Here is a 23,060-nt window from a genome sequence, read left to right as displayed (position 1 = left end):
AGCGCTTGTATGAAGATGTCTTTGTCTGCTCAGCTGTCTGACCCTTTGGGTGAATAAACTTGTTTTGAGCTTTTCGTAGTTGTCTGTCAGTTATAGAGGTCCTGGAAGGTGATGTTATTATCTCTAGTTATTATCTATACCATGCCTTCAAGTACATATCTACCTCATTGATCTGGTACTGGTACTCCTTGTATTTAGCTTAATTGTTGTGTATTTTCGTTCCTCTTTTAAATATATATTTTTTTACTCTGCATGGTTGGGATAGTGCTCCTAAGTAATCATACAGTATTACGGTTAAATCTACAGCTGTTGTATTCAGCACATTTGATTTGGAAGATTTCTCTGTGACAAGCCACATTGTTTTTCTACCCCTCCCCCTTAAGCATACACCCCTTCCAGACATAGGCCCATTGTAGGGTATGTGTGTGACTGTGTGTGTGTGTGTCTGTGCGTGGAGGAAAGAGGGTGTGTGAGAGCAGGAAAGTGGGAGAGGAGAGGAGGCCATAAAATACAAGCCAAAAGGAAGCGAGAGAAAGGGAAGTGGGAAGAGAAAGAGAAAGAGATACAAACAAGGCTGTGTGTCAATTGCGATTTTGAGGGTTGTAGCCCAAATTCTTCCGGATATCTTGACAACCTACAAAGGACTGTAAACTTGAGTGTGACTCTGTGGAAAGAAGAGAAAAACAAGCAGCGGGCATACAAGACAGACAGAAGAAGAAAAAAAGACTCAATGCATGCGATGGAGCAGGGGAGCGTTCAAGAACATGGAAGAAGTAGAAAACTGTCCAAGATCTGGGTGATAAATGAACATGTTCGAGTGGGACTCGCAGAAACCCTCAGCACCTATGTCATGATGGTAAGAGAAAGAGAGAGAAAGAGAGAGAGAAAGGGTTAGAGGACACCATCAACCTTTCACTTCTTAAGGGCAAGGCCAGACTGGCCCGTTGATTTGATCTGTATCTGTGATTTCCAATGCTTTCTCAATGGGAGTCGTACGTTGACGGTCAGCGTAGATGACCGTCAACGTATTTTCACGGACAAAAAGTTCAGATGAGATGAACTTTTGATGGGCCGACGGATACGTAACCATCCATTTAGCCAATTAGAAAAGAGGAGGCGTTTTACGTCACACACTTCACACACGCACAGAGCGAAATGTATCTGTTCTAATTTGGTGTCCGCATCCACACGTCATTCTGGTCTCACCCTTACTCCCTTGCTTATTTGCATTTTACATTTGCATGCAATATGTTTTGGTTGTTGCATATTTCCAGAAAGACAAGGATTATAAATGAATAAATAAAATGTTGTATTTAAAGGTATTTAGTATCACTAGTTTATTACTACTAGTATTACTAATTGTGTCTATATTCATTGATAGATTTCCACTCAACTGTGATTCTGCTTAGAAATATTCATGCAAATTGCATGTTGCAATACGCTCCCCATGTAGATGCTTATCATGTGGCATAAGTTGTCACTGTCATGCGCTTGACCCTGTGATAACACGGCGGCCAGTTGGCCGCATGCATGCTCTCTCTCTCACGCACGCACACGCACACGCACACACACACACACACACACACACACACACACACACACACACACACACACACACACACACACACACAGTCCCAGACATGTGGTATTGGGTCCCTTGCGAAAGCAGTCAATAGTCTCATAGCCGGGGTCTGCTGCCTGTTTGTCACATGCCTGACAACGAATCCTATTCTTAGAGCTTAGGACACAGACAGAAGACACACACGTGGTAGTAGTGTGATATTGTCTTCACTACTATACAGTAATTGTATAAGGAGCTTTCCCTTTCCTTTGTGACTTACTTACACTAAAAAGTGGGACGACGCTGTTGTTAATCTTAAATGCTTTTACTGATTGGAATGATTGAAAATGACGCTTTGGTTCTTTCAACCTATTCTTTGAAATTTGTCTGAAATTAAATGACAAATTCGACAGATGAATGTGAATTCTTTAATTGAATGAAAGGTTCTAAAATGCTTTCAACACCTCATGCGCTTGCGCATTAAATAGCATTGGGGGAAATGTAGCGGCAGCAGCCTATCAGAAGAGTTGGAGGCGTGGCTTATTGGGGTTGTTGCATTCAGTTGGTTCTTTATGCACACCCGTGAGAGTGAATGTCATTCCAGTTAATCTAGTCTATTGTAATCATTTTTCACTGATAGTAACTGAAATGATACTGGCATAATTACATTTAATACCAAAGAGCCTGATATGATTTTTATGTTACAGTAGGCAATGCTTGGTTATGATATTGTGGCTACTAAATGTGAAAGGCTTGAGTAAAGAATATGTTTGGAAACATTATTTCAAGTTATTGAACCAACATTAACATCTTGATTTACAGGGAATTATTTAATTGCTTGTAACCCAATTGTTGAAAATGTTATAGGTCATTCCAAATAAAAAAGTGAACTTGGAACAAGATGAAAAAATGTGTTGTATTTACATGAAATATTCGTTTATATTAGTTATTTATTAGGTTTATGAGTGCTCAAATAAATAGTTTGCAACTTGAAATATAGGTTTGGTAATAATCAAATTAAACAGTTGACATTGAATCATATATTTGGTTTCAAAAACGAATTTACTAGTAACCAGTTAAAGTATTTTTGGGGGGTTGATCCAAAAGAGTCACCTTGGGGCATACGTGTGGGTTGGAAGTAGGTCATCACCTTAGTAACCTACATACGATACAATATTAATAGAATAATCACATCCCCCTAAGGCCTAAGCTGATTATATTCTTATAACTAATTAACCTCTATGGGACCCCTTCCCGTTCTCATCCCAGTAACGGGATTGCTTGACAAGATAGCAAAAATCTAATAATTTCAATTTCTCAAACAATCAACTATTTTACACCATTTGAAAGATAAACATCTCCTTAATCCAACCACGTTGTCCGATTTCAAAGAGGCTTTACGGCAAAAGCATAAAGTTAGATTATGTTAGGACAGTACATTGACAAAACATTACACACAGCTATTTTCAATGCGAAGACAGGCGTCACCAAAAGCAGAAAACCAGCTAAAATTATGCACTAACCTTTGACAATCTTCATCAGATGACACTCCTAGGACATTATGTTAGACAATACATGCATTTTTTTGTTCTATCAAGTTCATATTTATATCCAAAAACAGCATTTTACAATGGCGGTGATGTTCAGAAAATATTTAGCCTCCAAAACTGCCGGTGAATCTGTGATACAATTTACAAAATTACTATTCGAAAACATTGGTAAAATATAATATTGTCATTCAAAGAATTATAGATTAATATCTCGTGAATGCAACCGCATTGCCAGATTTCAAAATAACTTTACTGGGAAATCACACTTTGCAATAAACGAGGTACTATGCTCAGAAAAATAGGCTAGGCGATACAGGTTAGCGCCATCTTGGAACCATCTAAAATCAAATATACTATTGTAAATATTCACTTACCTTTGATTATCTTCATCAGAAGGCACTTCCAGGAATCCCAGGTCCACAACAATGGTGGTTTTGTTCAAAAAAGTTCATAATTTATGTCCATATAGCTCCTTCTTGTTAGCGCGTTCCGAAGGCTACTCAAAATGTACGAAGCACGCGGGACTTGTCGTCACGAAAGTGCAAAAAATTTTTATTTACGTTCGTTCAAACATGTCAAACATTGTATAGCATAAATCTTTAGGGCCTTTTTCAATCAGAACTTCAATAATATTCAAGGCGGACGATTGCATTGTCTTACAAAACGTTTTGGAATGAGAGAGTACCCACGGGCACACGCATCATAGTAGAAATGGACTTCCCCCTATGACAAACTTTCCAGGCCTCTCGTTCGGTCAGTTTTTACAGGAGAAGACTCAAACCACTTTGTAAAGACTGTTGACATCTAGTGGAAGCCGTAGGAAGTGCTACATGAATCCTAATTTACAGTGTGTTTCATAGGCAAAGGCTTGAAAGTGATTCCACACATCAGATTTACACTTCCTGTTAGGATTTCTCTCAGGGTTTTGACTGCCATATGAGTTCTGTTATACTCACAGACACCATTCAAACGGTTTTAGAAACTTCAGAGTGTTTTGTATCCAAATCTACTAATAATATGCATATCCTACGTTCTGAGTTTGAGTAGGAGGCAGTTTAATATGGGCACATATTTGTTCCTAAATTGACAATACTGCCCCCTAGCCCCAACAGGTTTTAAGTACATCACTCAAAATGAGTTGACAGGTTTCAAGGATAAGACATGATAGTTACCTTAAATGTCTTAAAGAGCAACTGAAGGCAATAAACAACTTCTCTAGTAGAAAACGGCCTATAGAGCATTGCTATTATTCCGATTTTTTTTGTTCTAGTGTCAACATTGACAACAAAGTGTAAATAGGATAATTTTGGTCATAAAGTCAGTCTCATCCAAAACGGAGATTTGTGAGATAATTGGGGGGGGGATGAGTATGTCACAGAATGAAGGGTACCATAACAGTTTTCCTTGGGTTGGGTTTATTTCAATCCCACACACACACCCACAGCTGGCAGCACCCAAATAATCATAAATTCGGAGCGCAGCTGCACCCAACCCCATCGTAATGCCCATGGCCAATTTGGTTTGACATTCGATATCCCTATGAGGGCTAGTTAGGGACCATCAGTAAATTACACAATGCACATGGGACAGTCATTTTAAATGTAAATAGCTCCACATTTCAGTGACTTAAAAACCTCAAACAACTATTATTTGTAGAAATTCAGATACAAATACAGCTCAAAGATGAGCAACATTAAAATATTGTCACATTTACATTGTATAATTTATTGACGGTCCCTAACTAGCACCACTAGGCTATCCAAAGTCAAACCCACTTTACCATGGTCGCACACCGGCTGGCTGAAGCTGATTGGCGAAAGAAGTTAGCTAGCTTGCTAGCTAGTCTAGGTTACTTCCAGACACAAGACCTAGTTAGACCATTTCAAGTTATTTAGAAGGGTGAGTACTGTAACTGTGTGCTGTTTTGGCAGAGTGAAAGTACAAACAAAGTACGTGAGGATGGAGGTCGGATGTTGGAGAATTTTGCAGGTTTTTTTGCAGGTTTTTCCAGGAATCTAGAGCCATAATCATTCTGCCTAATTCTATGTAAAAAACACATTTATATTTTTCTCCATAGGTTATCCAAGGATACCTCTTTTCCAGCAGCATACCACCCTGCATCCCACTGCTGGGTTGTTCTGAAGCTAAGCAGAGTTGGTCCTGGTCAGTCCCTGAATGGGAGACCAGATGCTGCTGGAAGTGGTGTTAAAGGGCCAGTAGGAGGCACCCTTTCCTCTGCTCTAGAAATATTATCCCAAATGCCCCAGGGCAGTGATTTGGGACATTGCCCTTTGTAGGGTGCTGTTTTTCGGATGGGACATTAAATGGGTGTCCTAACTCTCTGTGGTCACTAAAGATCCCATAGCATTTATAGTAAGAGTTATCCCTGGTGTCCTGGCTAAATTCCCAATCTGGCCCTCATACAGTCACCAAATCATCCCCAGTTTACAATTGGCTCATTCACCTCCTCTCCCCTGTAAAAAATAAATGTACCTGTTCAATTGTCATTTTAATGATGGTGTCATTCTGACTTGTAAATCACACATCTAAATATACTGCAATAACATGCCTAAAATGTCACATCCAAATTACAACACAGTACATGGGACCAAAGCACACATAAATACAGGCACATATCATGGCATAATAATTAACACACAGATGTCATGATAATATCATAAGGTGCCAGATTAAATTTAAACCAAATATTTTTCTGCATACCTGTCTGCATCCCCCTAAAATCTGGATAAAAGGTTGGAAGGAATGGGAGTCTTATTGAGTACATTAAGTAATTGTACACTTTCCTAAAGTCTAGCAACTTTGCCAGCAGCATGCCAGCTAAGATACCGTAGTTAGACAAGCTACTCTAAGTTGATTGGTAGCCTGAAATGATTTGGTAGCTAGTTATGAGGTTGGGAGATTGGGAATCTATCTAGCTGGTTAACTAAAACCAACTCCATAAAATGGCTAGGTGTCTAGTATTACATAAAAATAATATTTGTTTTGTTTTATTTATTCATCAAGAAGGAATCAATAGGCGACATAGCTTGATCAAATTCATTTACAAACATACATCCTGTGACTCCTACCCATCATCGGCAGCTAAAATCAAATCAAATGCTGTGTCTTTGCTCCATGGTGACCTTGGAAGGAAACACTTACTAGGGAGAATGGGGGTACTCTTTGCCTGGTCCAGTCAGTGTGCCCCTCCACAACATACCGCTGACAGATCTTTTTTATAAATAATTATGTTTAAGTTTAATAATTAATTTTACATCAGAAAAATATAAAACTGGACAAATCTGAGGGGGAATGTGCTCTTGTGCCCCCTATGGGCATGACGCCTCTGCAAGAGACACTCACATCAAAGACGCATCCAAGACCCAAATCTAGTTCTCATTCACATTTCCTAAGGAGGGAATTGAAACTTGTGACAAAGCTTGTTGGACGTTTTATGAAGTGACATGTTTTTACTTTAACAGTAATCCTTTGTTTAATTGAGTTAGTGAATCCAAATGCACCAGAAGGAATACATTATGTAGACCCACAAACCAGCTTGGATATATTCAGCTGTAATAAATTATTGTAATCAATTCTCCCACTGCCTGTGTGGACATCTGTTTTTGACGGGTTGTGTTTATGTTGTGTTTATATTCAAGGTGTTTGGCTTGGGCTCTGTGGCACAGGTCGTGACTGGACGGGGTGCGTTCGGAGAGTACCTTAGTGTCAACCTGGGCTTCGGCCTGGGTGTGGCTATGGGGGTGCATATTGGCGGGAGGGTCTCAGGTACATAACACAACACCACTTCTTTTGTCATGGGTAATGGCTTAAATTGTTTTCATGTATGGTGCCTCTTATAGAGCACATTTAAGTGCAAAATGAAAATACCTCTCTCTCTCTCTCTCTCTCTCTCTCTCTCTCTCTCTCTTCCTCTACCTCCTAGGGGCCCATATGAACGCAGCAGTATCATTCTCCATGTGTCTCTTTGGTCGTTTGGGTTGGAGGATGCTTCCCGTCTACATCCTCAGTCAGCTGATAGGCTCCTTCTTGGCTGCTGGGACCATATATTCCCTTTACTATGGTAAAAACATAATGACAACATAGAAGACAATGACCAGTTCACTTTGGGAAATCATACAGCCAGTACAAGGAAGCGCTTGTGTGCATTAAACGTCGCTATGAGGGCCGGAAATGTTTGTTTCAATATTAATGTACATTTCCCAACCTTAACACTTGAAATCCTACAGATAGTAGTAGTGTGTTGGTTGAATATGGTTATGAGGTACTGTGCAATGATGTGAAACTTGCTTTGTCACTCTATTTCCAGACGCCATATACCACTACTGTGGAGGGAATCTGACTGTGTCTGGCCCTAAGGCTACAGCTGGGATCTTTGCTACCTACCCAGCAACCTACCTCTCACTTCATGCTGGATTCTTAGACCAGGTAAGCATGAAACGGGAAATTCAACCCCATTTTACACCATAAAGACACCTGTTGAATTGGTTTGTCAAGCCAGTTTACCCTGATCTATATTTTACTGTGGACGTTCATCTCCCAGTGACGGAGGACAACTCAAGCTATCGCTCCCTTTTCTCACCAATTGTGTGTGTGTGTATGTGTGTTAATTGTGTGTAGTCCAGGTATTAAGCACATCGGGGGGAATTCAGACCAGAGTTTTGTGCACGTAAATGGAACTTCATTTCCTTTTTATGCACTTTTCTCTCAATGCGTAGTCTGACCTTGAACTTAAGCGAGGGGAAATGTATGTGCCAGCCAGCTATACGTTTGGGGTGGAGATCACAGAAATTGAGGTGTGGTAGAGGTGTGTCTACAGATATCTGTATTCTGATCTTGACTTAATTCGCTCATAATTCCACCACTTTTGTGCATGAGGAAACCATGAATAAGGTCGAGCGAACCTGTTCGTTCCAAGTGGAAACTCATACTTAATTTTTTTTCAGATAGAAATAACACCTTTCTTCATGCACTGTATTTAAAAATTAATAAGAGCTATTGATAAGAGCTAGGTAAATGAGCAATCTGTTTGGAGAAGAGGGCTAAAAAAAAAACATGATTTTTCCTTCGGATGCTGGAGAATGTGAAACCAGTCATGGAAGCAAACCTAAAGTATGACAAGAATTTCTGCCCTTTTCCCACAGTGAAGTACAACATGCTGTGACCTTATGCATCATTTTAATTGTATGGTATTTTAACTTGCAGTTATGAAACTTGGAGATGCAAGCCAAATGGGTAGGCTACTGCAGCCTGGAGCATGTGATGACGATGCACAATGATAGTGACGCAAAATTTAACCTTTGGACACTTTCGAATGTTTGAATTATATGCCTCAACCTTCTCTGGTTCCTACTATTTCAATCATGTTACCAAATGTCAGTAATAACCACACATATTTAACTGCCAATTTAATGTTAGTTTCCTTCATTTCATAACATTACATCCCTCAATTGAATTGCATTGTTTTGTTTACCTTCATATGCTTCCTCTGTAAACGCTGTCACGTCCGTGTGGTTGTTGCTGAGGATCTCTAGTAATAGTTGATCATGTTTAAAAATGTCCTTTTTTTTAAAGATGTAGGCTAATTAAATCCTTATGGAGTGACAAACCAAGTCTTAATAGTTTGAACCTAATGCATGGCACAATACTTGGCCGTGTCATCACACAGTTCTATTACAATTACTTGTTTGGTCTCTCACTATATAAGGGGCCATAGTCTGCTCCCATCTTCACTTCTTTCATCTTCCTCACGGATTATATTAAGATCCTCTACTCTCCTCAGTAATATCCTCCACTCTCCTCTACTCTCCTCAGTAATATCCTCAAATCTCCTCTACTCTCCTGAGTAATATCCTCCACTCTCCTCTACTCTCCTCAGTAATATCCTCCAATCTCCTCTACTCTCCTCAGTAATATCCTCCACTCTCCTCTACTCTCCTCAGTAATATCCTCTACTCTCCTCTACTCTCCTCAGTAATATCCTCTACTCTCCTCTACTCTCCTCAGTAATCTCCTCTACTCTCCTCAGTAATATCCTCCACTCTCCTCTACTCTCCTCAGTAATATCCTCCACTCTCCTCTACTCTCCTCAGTAATATCCTCCAATCTCCTCTACTCTCCTCAGTAATATCCTCTACTCTCCTCTACTCTCCTCAGTAATATCCTCCACTCTCCTCTACTCTCCTCAGTAATATCCTCCAATCTCCTCTACTCTCCTCAGTAATATCCTCTACTCTCCTCTACTCTCCTCAGTAATATCCTCCACTCTCCTCTACTCTCCTCAGTAATATCCTCTACTCTCCTCTACTCTCCTCAGTAATATCCTCTACTCTCCTCAGTAATATCCTCTACTCTCCTCGACTTGGACCTCTGCTTTGCTGCTAACCTGTCCACAGGTGGACCGTCAAAGAATCCATCGCCGAGCGTAGTACAGCAGCTTATCGTCGAGAGGATTGACCTCACAGGGAAAACTACTCTCAGTCTCTGGTTCAGCTAGCGCCACACGGCTAGCTGTAACCAAACTACCTGTTTCGCTTTGCTTATTCCTACCTAGGTGGAAAGAGAAAATTTTTTTTTTTTATAGCTAACGAAGAACACACATTCTCTTCAGCTAACAGCGTGCTGGCTTTAGCTAGGTTACTAACCCACGAGGTGAACTCTAGCTAGCCAACGACAGGACTACTAGCTACACAGCTACAGCGTCGACCAGCACACACACAGCCTGGGTGTCCATACCGGAACTTTGGCTAATTCTACCCCTACACAGGACCAGACCAGCAAACCTGCTGACCTACACCCATGCCCATGTGGTGCAGGGATACCCACACCCTATATATCGACTCTCTAGGACTGGAGCATGCCCAGACAAGGCTCGCTAATCCTGAGTCCTGCGTGTATTGCAAGCATTTTGGGTGAAGAGGCAACTCAACAACCCCTCCCCAGTCCTGTACAGTACTGAGGTTGACAGGGCTGAGGTTATGGACAGTCTCCCCCCTGATATACGGTTTGACGACCTAGAATTAGGGGAAGATGACTTGATCATAGATGAGGATGAAGACGACGTCCTTCATCTCCTCCGTGATGGAGAAGAAGAGGTGGAGGAGGACCCCCTGGCTCCCAGGCCCACACAGGGCAGAGATGTCCCCTCTCCTACCCTGGGGTACGGGCTCATGGATGTGTGTAAACGGGCTGCAGCCAAGCTCAAGATTAGGACACTGAACGTCCCCACTCTACTGATGGCATATCAGGGTGAGCTATTGGAAGAGAAGGGCAATCTCCTGAACAAGAACGAGTACAACCCATTGCTCTGGGAAGAGATCTGTGTCGTCTCAGACCTCAACCTCCGTGCCTCCAGGGGTGCTATCCAAGGCTGTGGGCGTGTCATTCGCCTTGCAGTGGTGGGGGATAGAGCCCTGTGGCTGAACCTGTCCAGCCTCACGGAGAAGGAGACGGCAGACTTCCTGGATGCTCCTATTGAGCCAAAGGAACTGTTTGGCCCTAATGACTGGAACTGTACAGTGCAGGAGAAGCTTCCAACTTCTGCTTGCCCCGCCAACCCGGGTCCCACCCCGGTCCAACGTCCACAGCCATGAGCCAGCGTGCCTACTCAGCAGGAAGAGGCCAGTACTCCTTCGCCAGGGGCACCAGGCCCAGCAGACTGCTAACCCACTAGTAACTGTTCAGACTAGAGGCAGACGAAACTGGGGCAGACGTTCCTACGCAGCAGCTGCTTTGAGGTCACACCCCAACAATTCCCCTGAGGGGGAGACAGTCCTAGGGGTCTTTCCACAGTGGCAAAGGGGAGCAGAGCACAGCTCATATGGTGTCTGGCCCTTCCCCCTCTCGGGCTAAAGACCTTTCACCCGACGCAAATCGCAAGAGGGGCATGTCTATTTTGTCAGAATGCTTTCCTCCTTGCAACACATTGTTTTGTGTCGAGAGACAGGGAAGATGGAGACAGCCCACTTTCCCCCCAAGTGCCCTTCATACTGTAGCTGTCCACTCGACACCCTTGTTTGATCTGTCAGAGGCCGGAAAACAAGGTTTCAGTTGCCATGAACACTGCCCTGTTCCGGGTTCATTCACTGCCTATTCAATAAAGGTACTACTGTTGCGCTAAAGCTTTTTGCAAATGAAATAACATTTTATTGGTCACATACACATGGTTAGCAGATGTTAATGCGAGTGTAGCGAAATGCTTGTGCTTCTAGTTCCGACCATGCAGTAATATCTAACAAGTAATCTAACAATTTCACAACAACTACCTTTTACACACAAGTGTGAAGGAATGAATAAGAATATGTACAGTACATATAAATATATGGATGAGCGATGGCCGAACGGCATAGGCAAGATGCAGTAGATGGTACAGTATATACATATGAAATGAGTAATGTAGGTTATGTAAACATTATATAAAGTGGCATTGTTTAATGAAGACTAGTGATACATTTATTACATACAATTTTTTGTTTTTAAAGTGGCTATAGATTTGAGTCAGTACGTTGGCAGCAGCCACTCAATGTTAGTGATGGCTGTTTTATAGTCTGATGGCCTTGAGATAGAAGCTGTTTTTTAGTCTCTCGGTCCCAGCTTTGATGGACCTGTACTGACCTCGTCTTCTGGATGATAGCGGGGTGAACACGCAGTGGCTCGGGTGGTTGTTGTCCTTGATGATCTTTTTGGCCTTCCTGTGACATCGGGTGGTGTAGGTGTCCTGGAAGGCAGGTAGTTCGCCCCCGGTGATGCGTTGTGCAGACCTCTCTACCCTCTGGAGAGCCTTACGGTTGTGGGCTGAGCAGTTGCCGAACCAGGCGGTGATACAGCCCGACAGGATGCTCTCGATTGTGCATCTGTAAAGGTTTGTGAGTGTTTTTGGTGACAAGCCAAATTTCTTCAGCCTCCTGAGGTTGAAGAGGCGCTGTTGCACCTTCTTCACCAAGCTGTCTGTGTGGGTGGACCATTTCAGTTTGTCCGTGATGTCTACGGCGAGGAACTTAAAACTTTCCACCTTCTCCACTACTGTCCCATCGATGTGGATAGGGGGCTGCTCCCTCCACTGTTTCCTGAAGTCCATGATCATCTCTTTTGTTTTGTTGACATTGAGTGTGACGTTGAGTACTGAAACGTGGCCGGATGATGACGCTATGCATGTAGTACTCAGTGGATTCTCCATGCAGCGGCAGGATCGTACCCTACATCCCGCCCTAAGCCAACACCACTCTGGCATTCAACAAACTGTATGGGGCCATAAACATACAAGAGATCGCTCACCCAGAGGCAGCGTTTCTGGTGGGGGGAGATTTTAACTCGTGGAGACTTAAAACTGTCCTACCTCACTTCTGCCAACAAAACTCTAGACCACCTTTATTTTACCCACAGAAACGCATACAAGGCCCTCCCTTGTACCACATGCGGCAAATCTGACCATGCCTCAATTCTCTTGCTTCCTGTTTACAAGCAAAAGCTCAAACAGGAAGTACCAGTGATGCACTCAATACGGAAGTGGTCAGATGAAGCAGACGCGAGGTTACAAGACTGTTTTGCTAGTACAGACTGGGAAAACCATGGATTACAGGCAATATCCACACTGGGCTAAAGGCTAGAGCTATCGCTTACAAGGAACAGGACACGGACATGGAAGCAATCAAGAAATCCCACTACGAACTCCGACAAGACATCAACAATGCAAAAGGACAATATAGGAGGAGGTGGAATCCTATTATACCGGCGCCGTCTCTCGTCGTATGTGGCAGGGCTTGCAGACGATAACGGATTACAAAAGTAAACCCAGCCATGAGTTGTCCAGCGATGCAAACTCCCAGACGAGCTAAATGCCTTTTATGCTCACTTTGAGGAATTTAACTTTTTTTCCAGATGGCTATGTGATCTACTGATCCTTTGGACGAAATTTGTTTAATCTGTTGTTTTTAGTAATATTCATTTGAAAAATTAAACAGTTATTACTTTTATTTTAAGATCTGGTCACGGACCCCCTGCAGTAGCCTACCTCGTCCGCATACCCCACTTTGAGAACCCCTGCATTAAGTAACCTTAAATTCCATGGTCAGTGTGGGCAATGAGCCAGGGTATACTATTGTACACTATTCTCCCTATTATAATCATATGTTCACTATTAATCAAAACAGTTTTGTTTTTTTTGTGCGTAAAGGCTCTCCAAATTTTTCCATTAAGTAGCCTAGGGTTCATGAATACTTCCCTAAACATACATATTGTGAAATATCAGTGTTTTGAAATCTACACAAGGGTTCTGAACAGAGATAAATATGCATGTTTTGATGGCTATCTTTCATTGATATTCATTCTGAATGCATTTTTCATAGGCTGCATTCTAATGTTGTGCCAATCAAATTAAAAAGGTACAGATTATTTAGAGGGATTGCTTAAGATGAACAGAAAAACATATTGAAGAAAAACTCTGATCAAATTGGCCGACCCAGTAGGTGTGATTTTTGTTGGATTGAATTAAATGTATTCAGCGTGTGCAAGAGAGCCACACCCGCAAACCATGTTATGCTCATGCATATGTTAAGTCTGAATCTCAACTACTGAGAAGTGCTTAAATCAGAATGCTTAAAAAAGGCATACATTTCCTAAGTCTGATTTGATTCCATAGTGTCAATCATGGTTGTTTTACTCTCTCACAGACACTAGACATATCAACCTAATGTCCGCTTTTTCGCTGTGTGTGTTCCAGGTGATCGGCACGGCCATGTTGTTGCTGTGCCTGATGGCCCTGTCTGACCAAAGGAACCAGCCTGCTCCATCGGGGGGTGAGCCCATCGCTGTGGGCCTGTTGGTACTGCTCATAGGAGTCTCTCTGGGGAGCAACAGCGGATACGCTATCAATCCTAGCCGTGACCTGGGACCTCGAATCTTCACCGCTATAGCAGGCTGGGGGCCAGAGGTGTTCCGGTAAGACTGGAGGGGAGTAAGACTTGGTGGTGGTCATTCAGATTTCAGTTTTTGTTCAGTGAATTAGTTAATTGATATTCAATTTGTGAATTCAAAAGTGAATTGGCCATTTTCAGAACTGAGTGGATTGAAAAGTGAATTGAACCCAACATTGCCTGCTAGTCTTGCAAGGGCTTTTTATCTTACAGTATCTTCAGAAAGTATTCACACCTAAATAAGTTCAGGAGTAAAGATGTGCTTAACAAGTCCCAAACATTAATACATTGCATGGACTCACTCTGTGTGCAATAATAGTGTTTAACATCATTTTTGAATGACTGCCTCATGTCTTTACCCCACACATACAGATAATTGTAAGGTCCCTCAGTCGAGCACTGAATTTCAAACATATATTCAACCACAAAGACCAAGGAGGTTTTCCAATGGCTCGCAAAGAAGGGCACCTATTGGTAGATGCGTAAAAGAAAGCACGCATTGAATATCCCTTTGAGCATGGTGAGTTATTAATTACACCATCCAAAGTGTATCAATACACCCAGTCACTAGAAAGATACAGGTGTCCTTCCTAACTCAGTTGCCGGAGAGGAAGGAAACCGCTCAGGGGTTTCACCATGAGGCCAATGGTGACTTTAAACTGTTACAGAGTTTAATGGCTGTGATAAGAGAATTGAGGATGAAACAACAACATTGTAGTTATACCACAATACTAACCTAATTGACAGCATGAAAAGGAAGCCTGTACAGAATAAAATATTCCAAAACTAGCATCCTGTTTGCATAAAGGCACTAAAGTAATACAAAAAAAAATGGACAAAATATATAATTCTATAATAATATTAATAAATAAATAGGCAAAGCAATTCACCTTTTTGTCCTGAATACAAAGTGTTATGTTTGGTACAAATCCAATACAACACATTACTGAGTACCATATTTTCAAGCATAGTGGTGGCTGCATCATGTTATGGGTTATGTTATTGTAATCGTTAAAGACTGGGTTTATCAGGATACAAAATAAACGGAATGGAGCTACTGTAAGCACAGGCAAAATCCTAGAGGAAAACCTGGTTCAGTCTGCTTTCCACCTGACACTAGGAGATTAATTCACCTATCAGCAAGACAATAACCTAAAACACAAGGCCAAATCTACCCTGGAGTTGCTTACCAAGAAGATAGTGAGGGGCAGAGTTACAGTTTGGACTTAAATCTACTTGAACATCTATGGCAAGACCTGAAAATGATTCTCTAGCAATGATCAACAACCAATTTGACAAAGCTTGAAGAAGTTTGAAAATAATTATAGGCAAATATTGTACAATCCAGGTGTACAAAGCTCTTAAAGACTTTCCCAGAAAGACTCACAGCCAAAGGTGATTGTAACATTTATAGGTTGAATGCTATCTAATCAAGATATGTTTAATTTATCATACTTTTTTTTAACCAATGTTAGAGTTTTTCTTCCAATTTGACAGAGTATTTTCTGTAGACAGTTGACAAAAAAAAATGACAATTAAATCAATTTTAATCCCACTTTGTAACACAAAATGTGGAAAAAGCAGGGGTGTGAGAATACTTTCATAAGGTACTGTATATCAACAAACTGGCAGGACTAAGATTGCCTTGGTGTTTTGGATTAGCAACATTCACACGTTTTGCCTTCAGAGTTCAGCCAGGTGTTGATGGCAGAATGTTCAGTGGTCAATTACAGGGCAGTAGAGGTATGAGTGGACAGTCTGGTTTCCCATGCCAATCTGCATTATTTCCTCTGTCCTAGCCAGTCACTTCTTTTTGATGTTTCTTTGTACTGTTCTGTCCTCTTGTTCCTACCATAACAGGAAAAGAGCTGTGCCCGTTTGTTGTGGCATCTGATTTGATCTCACCCTCTTATGGCATCTAATTGGATCTCACTGGCCAGTTATGTTCCAATTTTGGTAGCAACAAAAAAGAAGTCCCTCTCATATGGTTTAAATGATTTTGGGATTGTTCGACATTGCAACTGACGTGACACATTTTGGGTAAATTGTGACTGACTGAAATACAAATAAAAATGTTTTATTTATGATGAAGATAATTTGTAGATCAGTCAGTCTACGGTCACCAATGTCAGCTGAAATGTCAAACAAGCCCACTGTGATAATCCGGTTAAACTTGTCAATCAGGAATTCTGATAGGCCTGTTACGGGAGCGCCTGCTTGAAATGACAATAGATTGAAACCTGATCAAGGGCAGCCAAATAATACAGCATATAATTAAATAGGACAAAACTCCCCGAAGCTATTTTTGTTTGTTTTTGACTGACTTTGACCACTGTAACCAATCTCCACACTGTCTCACGCTCTGTTGTGCAGGGCAGGTAACGGCTGGTGGTGGGTACCTGTACTTGCCCCCATGGTAGGAGGAGTCACAGGGGCTTCCATCTACAAGGTGTTTGTGGAACTGCACCACCCCTCCCCCTGTGAACACAGGAGGGAGATAGTGGACGAGGCAGAGGAGGCTTCACCTCTGGATATGCAGAAAAACCTCAGCCCAGAGGTGTGTGTGTGAGGCACCCCAGCTATGTGCGCGCACACTTGCTGCACCCAAAGTAACTGGAGGAGGATCCAATGGAACAGAAACATCAGCAAACAATTGGGGATGTTGTTTTGAGAGGACACTGATTGGACTGGTTACTTTCTCGACGGTCCAAGTCCAAGTGACAGGCAGTCCAGAATGAATTGTGAAAGTGAAACAACTGTGAAACAGAGCATGAATTCAGTTTCGCTCCCAGGCTAAGAATAAATGAGACCACCTGTTACAGAAGTCAAAGCTGCATATAGAAGTTGCCTGTAGGTACAGGTCTAGAATCAGCTTACCCCTCAACCAATAGAATTATGGAGCCTTGAAACTGATGGCAAAATGCGAGAGACTTGGTCAAGAATGTAACTGGTGCTCATTACTCGTATCCGTTTCAAAGCACAGTGCAGCACATCTGAGGACACTGGAGGAAATCTGGACTCAGTTAAATGGCCATCGACAATAACACAGGTTTAACCGAAACGATTCTCATCTGCCTTTAATAGGAAATACATACAGCCATAGACACAAAAGGGAAATAAATAGGATCAACAGGATGGCCTACAAGGCTTCACAGGGAATAGCAGCATTGCTAGAAAAAACATGTCAGGCATAGACAGACACGTGCGCACACACACATTCAGGAGAAGAAGCATTTATAGTGGTATAATACATAAGCTACCGTTTCCCTGCCATTACTTACTCGAGAAGCCAAGCGCTGTAGCCCCATTAGCTACCACATAGAACGTTAGCTTCAATATTCTGAATAGTAGCAGCCAGATATGTTGCTTCTGTGCCCTTTTCACCCCACTCAAGAAACAAATGCAGGGGAAACACTGCCATAGCCCATTGAATATGTATTTTTTGGGGGTGGGGGAAGTTTCCTTATCGCCTGCCCCCACTATGCCTCCCCGAGCTCCCTTGCCCCTTGGCAGTGCCCCCCACCCCTCCCTGGGCCGACTGTTTCTTCTTTGGGGCAGGCAGCTTTGCTTTGCCCCGGAAGGCTTTGCTGGGGTCCAGCTTGTTGACAGGCGGCTCTCCGGCGTGGTCGGCCATACTGGGCTCACAGTGGAAACTCAAGGGCTGGTAGAGAGACGCCCACTGCTGTTGGGGAGAGAGATGACACAAGCACAATGGGTAAACTAACTAACCAAACAAAAACCCATGGCATTATTTCCTACTGTTAAGCTGTACTTACTTAGGTTTGCGTGCTGAGAGAAATATCTTTCATGAGAAGGACATGTTTTAAACATAACAAACCTTATTGTTAAGTTGTCTAATCAAAAAGTATAGCTACACATTTCTAAGTTGCTTACTACAGTATAACTCATTTTAGGATACACTTAAATGACTAAAATACTCATTTTTTTGTGAGAACTAGTCAAGGTATGTAAGGCCGACAGGACAATGAAACAAATGCACTTAATGACCCTCCATAGGGTCAGAGCTTGGGGGTCAACGTACAACATACCTCAGTCAACACACTTTCGTTCTAGGCCCTGACTTATTTGTTTTAGCTGATGTGGCCGGAAAGTGATGACACATAGCCTAACTGGGGTATGTTATGTTTGACATGACTATATATTGTACATTGAAAGAAACAATAAAATCGATGTTTACCTTGTATGTAATGGATCACCTTTTTGGCTGTGCTGATTTAGTTTTTTTACTTACATACATGGTAGTAGGCCTATAATACATGTAATTGTAACACATCTACAATGATATCTACATGCAATACATAAGAACAATGGTCACCATTTTCAAGTGCTCTTAGACACCCAATGTATTCTCTTATATTTTGTCCCAATTCCAACAAAATCCCATATCCCCAGCCTCGCTCCTTCTAGGGGGTGACAGTGTATACCTTGGCCTGAGGGCTGGGGCCGTAGGGGGTGAAGGCGTTCTGCCACTCTGGCAGGCCTAAGTTGGTGATCATCAGGCGGTAGTAGGCGGTGAAGCTGGGCGTTAGGTAGTGCCAGTACAGAGAGCGATCCAGGAACCACACCTCACACTTCTGGGCCACCACACCTGGAACCAAACAGCCATGGGACAGAGAGCAAGGGGGATGAAATAATTATGGGCACATTCCCATGAATATTAACCAGTCAAAATCCATTTAGCTTTTTAACTTTTAAAAAGTGTGGTGTAAAATATCGCAAACGGAAGTTGTCTTCCTCTCTTATTCTTCCATGATATTTTACACACACAGTGCATGTGGCATATCACATGGGTAAATGGGAAAGTACCTTTTGTGCAGTCTTTGTAGACCAGGCAGACTTTGCCATTCCCACTGCAGGGGTCCAGCTCAAAGATACGGCTCCTGGAATCAAAATGGGGCTCCGCCGGCCCACGCTCTGACTCTGAGGGAAACAGAATGTGTGAATTGCCTGTGTGTGTCCTACTATGTTAACTAGATAGGCCTATCTATACATGACGTAGCAATTTACAGAACATTTGCTTCAATGCCCCGTATTCTACAATATGTCCAACATTTCAACAAGGAACCCTATCGGTAGAAGATTCAGTATACAATAACATTGGAGGCTGAAACTGAAGAATCCACTAAGTAGCTGAATGAGGTGGTGTCACCTTCAACTTGTTCTTCGTCCCAGTCCAGGTCAGCCAGTGAGGGTGCGTTGGGGAGGGAGAACACTGATGATGACTGGCAAAGAGGACGCAGGTTGGCCACACCGTTGAGCACCATGCATCCTAAAGGCACAGATTCATCTGGTACAATATAGGAAAGAGTGTCACAGAGAGAAGAACAGGTGGTGTTCAGTTGTCTGTTCTTCTATGGATGTTTGGAGCTGAATGTGTCACTGTCAGGGTTACCTACTCTCGAGTTTGGCACTCCAGGTAAGGGTGAAACCATCCGTTGTGAGATAAAAGTCTCGGAGGTCCTCGGGCAGAACACAGGTATTTTTCTGTAAACCGCACAAACAATGATAACACAGAAGGGTAAATCCATTTAAATTCAATCACTTTTTCACAGCACCCCTTTTGATTTGAACAAAACTTTCCATACATATTTGCCCATTGTAGAAGTGATCAAAATGTGACTATTTGGAACTGAATCAAGAGATAAATGTGCTCAAATTTGACCCATTTTGCAAACCCTATCATGAGACATCCATGTCTCATCACTGTAAAAGATAAATGGTTGAGATTTATATAATTTAAGGGCTTACAAAACAGCGTTGTCAAATTATTTTAGAATTTAAGAAAAAACACTTTTCAATTTACAAAAAAAATCGCTAACAAAAAAAGAATTCGCATATGTTTTAGCTTCAGTCTGGTCTTTGGCAGTTTAGCAACTTTTCAACAACTTACTTTTTATCTACTTGGCACGCTAGCTAACCCTTCTAGCTCTAACCCTAACACTTTTAGCTAACCCTAACCCTTCCCCTGACCCTTTAACCTAACTCCTAATCTTAATGCTAACCCCTAACCTAGGTTAAGTTAGCCAGCTAGCTATCGTTAGCCACCTAGCTAGAATTTGTAACATATTATACGTTTGGCAGTCATAACATATAGTGCATTTGGAAATTCGTAACATAATACGAAACGTGGCCCAACGTTTCATGTCTGTCAGCAGCAACTGTGATTAAACACTACACTCTTAAAAGCAATGTTGAATAGGGGATAAAGTTAAATAACTTCACTAGGTAGGCCTACGTTGGTTGGAGAAAAGTGCATTAGGTGTGCTTACCGCTATGTTTAACCACCTGTACAAAGTTTCTACCGATAGCCTAATGTTTACTTTGCAAGCTATCGGCTAACAATGCATCGGCAAATGTCCCCTTCTGCTGCTTGACAGGCACAGCCCACAAAGGATGGAAAATTAAATCGAAACAACCCATAGTTGTCAGGTAGAGTTCACTTTTATATCACTCAAATATCCAATTAATAGTGACCAATATTGAGAAATTACAAAATCAATTGGTGTTTACTGATCATGAAAAGCATGCAGTTACTTTCTGTATAACTCCGATGATAGAGCTACATTTGCGCAATTGATTTGCATGGAATAATACTTTTTTTGTTGTTCTGACTGATATGCTCTTCAAGAGGTGACCAAATATACTGAACAAAAATATAATACGCAACATGTAGTGTTGGTCCCATGTTTCATGAGCTGAAATAAAAGATCCCAGAATTGTTCCACATAAACAAAAATATTATTTCACTAACATTTTTAGCACAAATTTGTTTACATCCCTGTTAGTGAGTATTTCTCCTTTGCCAAGATAATCCATCCACCTGACAAGTGTGGCATATCAAGAAGCTGATTAAACAGCATGATCATTACATAGGTGCACCTTGTGCTGGGGACAATAAAAGGCCACTAAAATGTGCAGTTGTCACACAATACAATACCACAGATGTCTCAAGTTGAGGGAACGTGCAATTAGCACGCTAACTGCAGGAATGTCCACCAGAGCTGTTGCCAGAGAATTGAATGTTCATTTCTTTACCATAAGCCACCTCCAACATTGTTTTAGAGAATTTGGCAGTACGTCCATTCGGCCACACAACCGCAGACCACGTGTAACCATGCAAGCCCAGGACCTACACATCCGGCTTCTTCACCTGCGGGATCGTCTGAGACCAGCCACCCGGACATCTGATGAAACTGTGGGTTTGCACAACCGAAGAATTTCTGCACAAACTGTCAGAAACAGTCTCAGGGAAGCTTATATGTGCTCGTCGTCCTCACCAGGGTCTTGACCCGACTGCAGTCCTTTTTGTATCCCTCGTTGACCGGTTCGTACCGATAACATTCTCCATTCAGGCTGCATAGGCTTCGATTTCCTCCTCAACTTTATTTAATGGCGAGAAGGCCGAAAATGCGTACTTTCCTTTTTAAACAGCATTTTCCACCACTATGCTATAGTGGCTAAATGCTAATCCCGGATGTTGTGTATCACATTTAGCCAATCAGGTTGAAACTATCAGACCATGAGTTCTGCCTCTTTTAGGTCAGCCTTATTAGCATCTCATTTTGGTAGGGTGACCTGATTTGTCTAATTATGAACAATATCTTTGCCCAAACAGATTGTGAACCCAACTGTGTAACTGATTCTAGGGGGGGATACATTGAAAGATCATTTGGATTGGGTGTAGGGGCAGATTTGAACTATGTAATCTTGTGTTCAGGGGATTGTATTATCTGTTTAATTGATTTGGTCAGAACACGGACTTGGGGTGGAGCCAATGACATTCACAATCGAAATCTCACTCCAAGCTAGAGTATGTTCAAAAGATGGCAGGCCCGCTACTGCAACTTGATTGCCTGAAAATGATAGACAACATCCGGGATTAGCATTTAGCCACTATAACATGGTGGTGGAAAATGGTGTTCCATAAGGAAAGTATGCATATTTTCCACATTCTCACCATTACATAAAGTTAAAGGGATTTTGGCAATGAGGCAATTTATTTACTTCCCCAGAGTCAGATGAAATTGTGGATACCTTTATATGCCTATATCCAGTATGAAGGCATTCGTCAGAGGTAGATTGGCAAATGCTAACTAGTACAATGCATTTAAATATAAAATGACTACTCTATATCGTCATCTGCCGGCATTTGGGCTGGGTCCATTAAGTCACTTTCTGACCACTTCTTCCATGGGCAAATATGTATGGAAAGTTCTGTTGCTGTCAAAAAGTGATGCTATAAAAAATGATTGAATTCAAATGGATTTACACAGAATTCCCTCCCAAACCGGGATAAGAACCTCTCTCCCTCCTTTCCTTCACTGACGTGATGGAGAGAGGGAGCCATTTTAGTATTGAGATGCAGCCAGCCTGTGTTTTTACCTGTTCCCATGACAGCAGGCATCGCTTCTCTGCAGGCTCCCTCTCCATAAAACGCACGTCCATCACCCCGGGCATACTCTCTGTGACACCAACATATTATACAGCAGAATGACAATTAATGTTAGCCACAACTGTAATGCAATGAAGAAGAAAAAAATCCAAACAGGACGTCCCAAACAGGCTTCTAGCGAGCAAGCTAGCCTAGCAGCAACAACAACAGGCTTGCTAAATCAAACGCTAGCAAGCCAGCGAAAATGAATGCTTACCAAGTACTCTGGTAATGCCGAGTGTCAGCCTTTCAGCGACCCCTTTACATGTTAAACCTTCCTTTGTCTCCTCCATTTCAATAATTAGAAATCACAGCAGAGAACTATTAATATAATCCATTTAACAGTTCATTTTCTGGAGGAGTCGCAGATTATCTTCTTCTCTGAGATTTTATGGTGCACAACAACTATTGTTGTATTGCCGCCCCCAACTGGACGGGGTGAAGAAAAAAAAAAAGGACATTCATTATGGAGAAGGGAAAAACATGAATCCACACATACAGTATTACAACAACAAAAAACATCCCATTCATTCAGTCTTTCAAAAACTTCATAGCTCCCTACACAGGCT

At 42.0% G+C, this 23,060-nt stretch overlaps 2 protein-coding genes across 2 annotated transcripts; one reads left to right on the top strand and one right to left on the bottom strand.

Moving 5' to 3' along the window:
• The first annotated feature begins 417 nt into the window (after positions 1 to 417).
• aqp7 (aquaporin 7) lies at positions 418 to 17,259 on the top strand. Its single transcript, XM_014132023.2, has 6 exons — positions 418 to 856; positions 6,771 to 6,897; positions 7,055 to 7,192; positions 7,439 to 7,557; positions 13,847 to 14,064; positions 16,413 to 17,259. The coding sequence occupies exons 1-6, from the start codon at positions 731 to 733 to the stop codon at positions 16,606 to 16,608; spliced, it is 924 nt and encodes a 307-aa protein (XP_013987498.1). The 5' UTR covers positions 418 to 730; the 3' UTR covers positions 16,609 to 17,259.
• On the bottom strand, positions 17,093 to 22,843 carry tpgs2 (tubulin polyglutamylase complex subunit 2). The gene is made up of 7 exons (NM_001146537.1): positions 22,709 to 22,843; positions 22,443 to 22,522; positions 19,457 to 19,544; positions 19,210 to 19,347; positions 18,867 to 18,980; positions 18,485 to 18,648; positions 17,093 to 17,721 (listed from the first exon to the last, which is right to left on the bottom strand). The coding sequence occupies exons 1-7, from the start codon at positions 22,782 to 22,784 to the stop codon at positions 17,503 to 17,505; spliced, it is 879 nt and encodes a 292-aa protein (NP_001140009.1). The 5' UTR covers positions 22,785 to 22,843; the 3' UTR covers positions 17,093 to 17,502.
• Positions 22,844 to 23,060: the final 217 nt, after the last annotated feature.

The sequence above is a fragment of the Salmo salar genome, chromosome ssa12, assembly GCF_905237065.1.
Source record: "Salmo salar chromosome ssa12, Ssal_v3.1, whole genome shotgun sequence".
NCBI classification, from domain to species: Eukaryota; Metazoa; Chordata; class Actinopteri; order Salmoniformes; family Salmonidae; genus Salmo; species Salmo salar.
Note: the sequence above shows the minus strand (reverse complement) of the source record. Positions and strands in the feature narration are given on the sequence as shown.

What these genes read in the sequence shown, in the direction of transcription:
- aqp7 (XM_014132023.2), top strand. Translation starts at nt 731, where the DNA reads ATGCATGCGATGGAGCAGGGGAGCGTTCAAGAACATGGAAGAAGTAGA. An exon ending in CATATATTCCCTTTACTATG is followed by an intron (nt 7,193 to 7,438) that starts GTAAAAACATAA and finishes CTCTATTTCCAG; the next exon opens with ACGCCATATACCACTACTGT. An exon ending in TGGGGGCCAGAGGTGTTCCG is followed by an intron (nt 14,065 to 16,412) that starts GTAAGACTGGAG and finishes TCTGTTGTGCAG; the next exon opens with GGCAGGTAACGGCTGGTGGT.
- tpgs2 (NM_001146537.1), bottom strand. Translation starts at nt 22,784, where the DNA reads ATGGAGGAGACAAAGGAAGGTTTAACATGTAAAGGGGTCGCTGAAAGG. An exon ending in GGACGAAGAACAAGTTGAAG is followed by an intron (nt 18,981 to 19,209) that starts GTGACACCACCT and finishes TGTTTCCCTCAG; the next exon opens with AGTCAGAGCGTGGGCCGGCG. An exon ending in CTACAAAGACTGCACAAAAG is followed by an intron (nt 18,649 to 18,866) that starts GTACTTTCCCAT and finishes GTTTGGTTCCAG; the next exon opens with GTGTGGTGGCCCAGAAGTGT.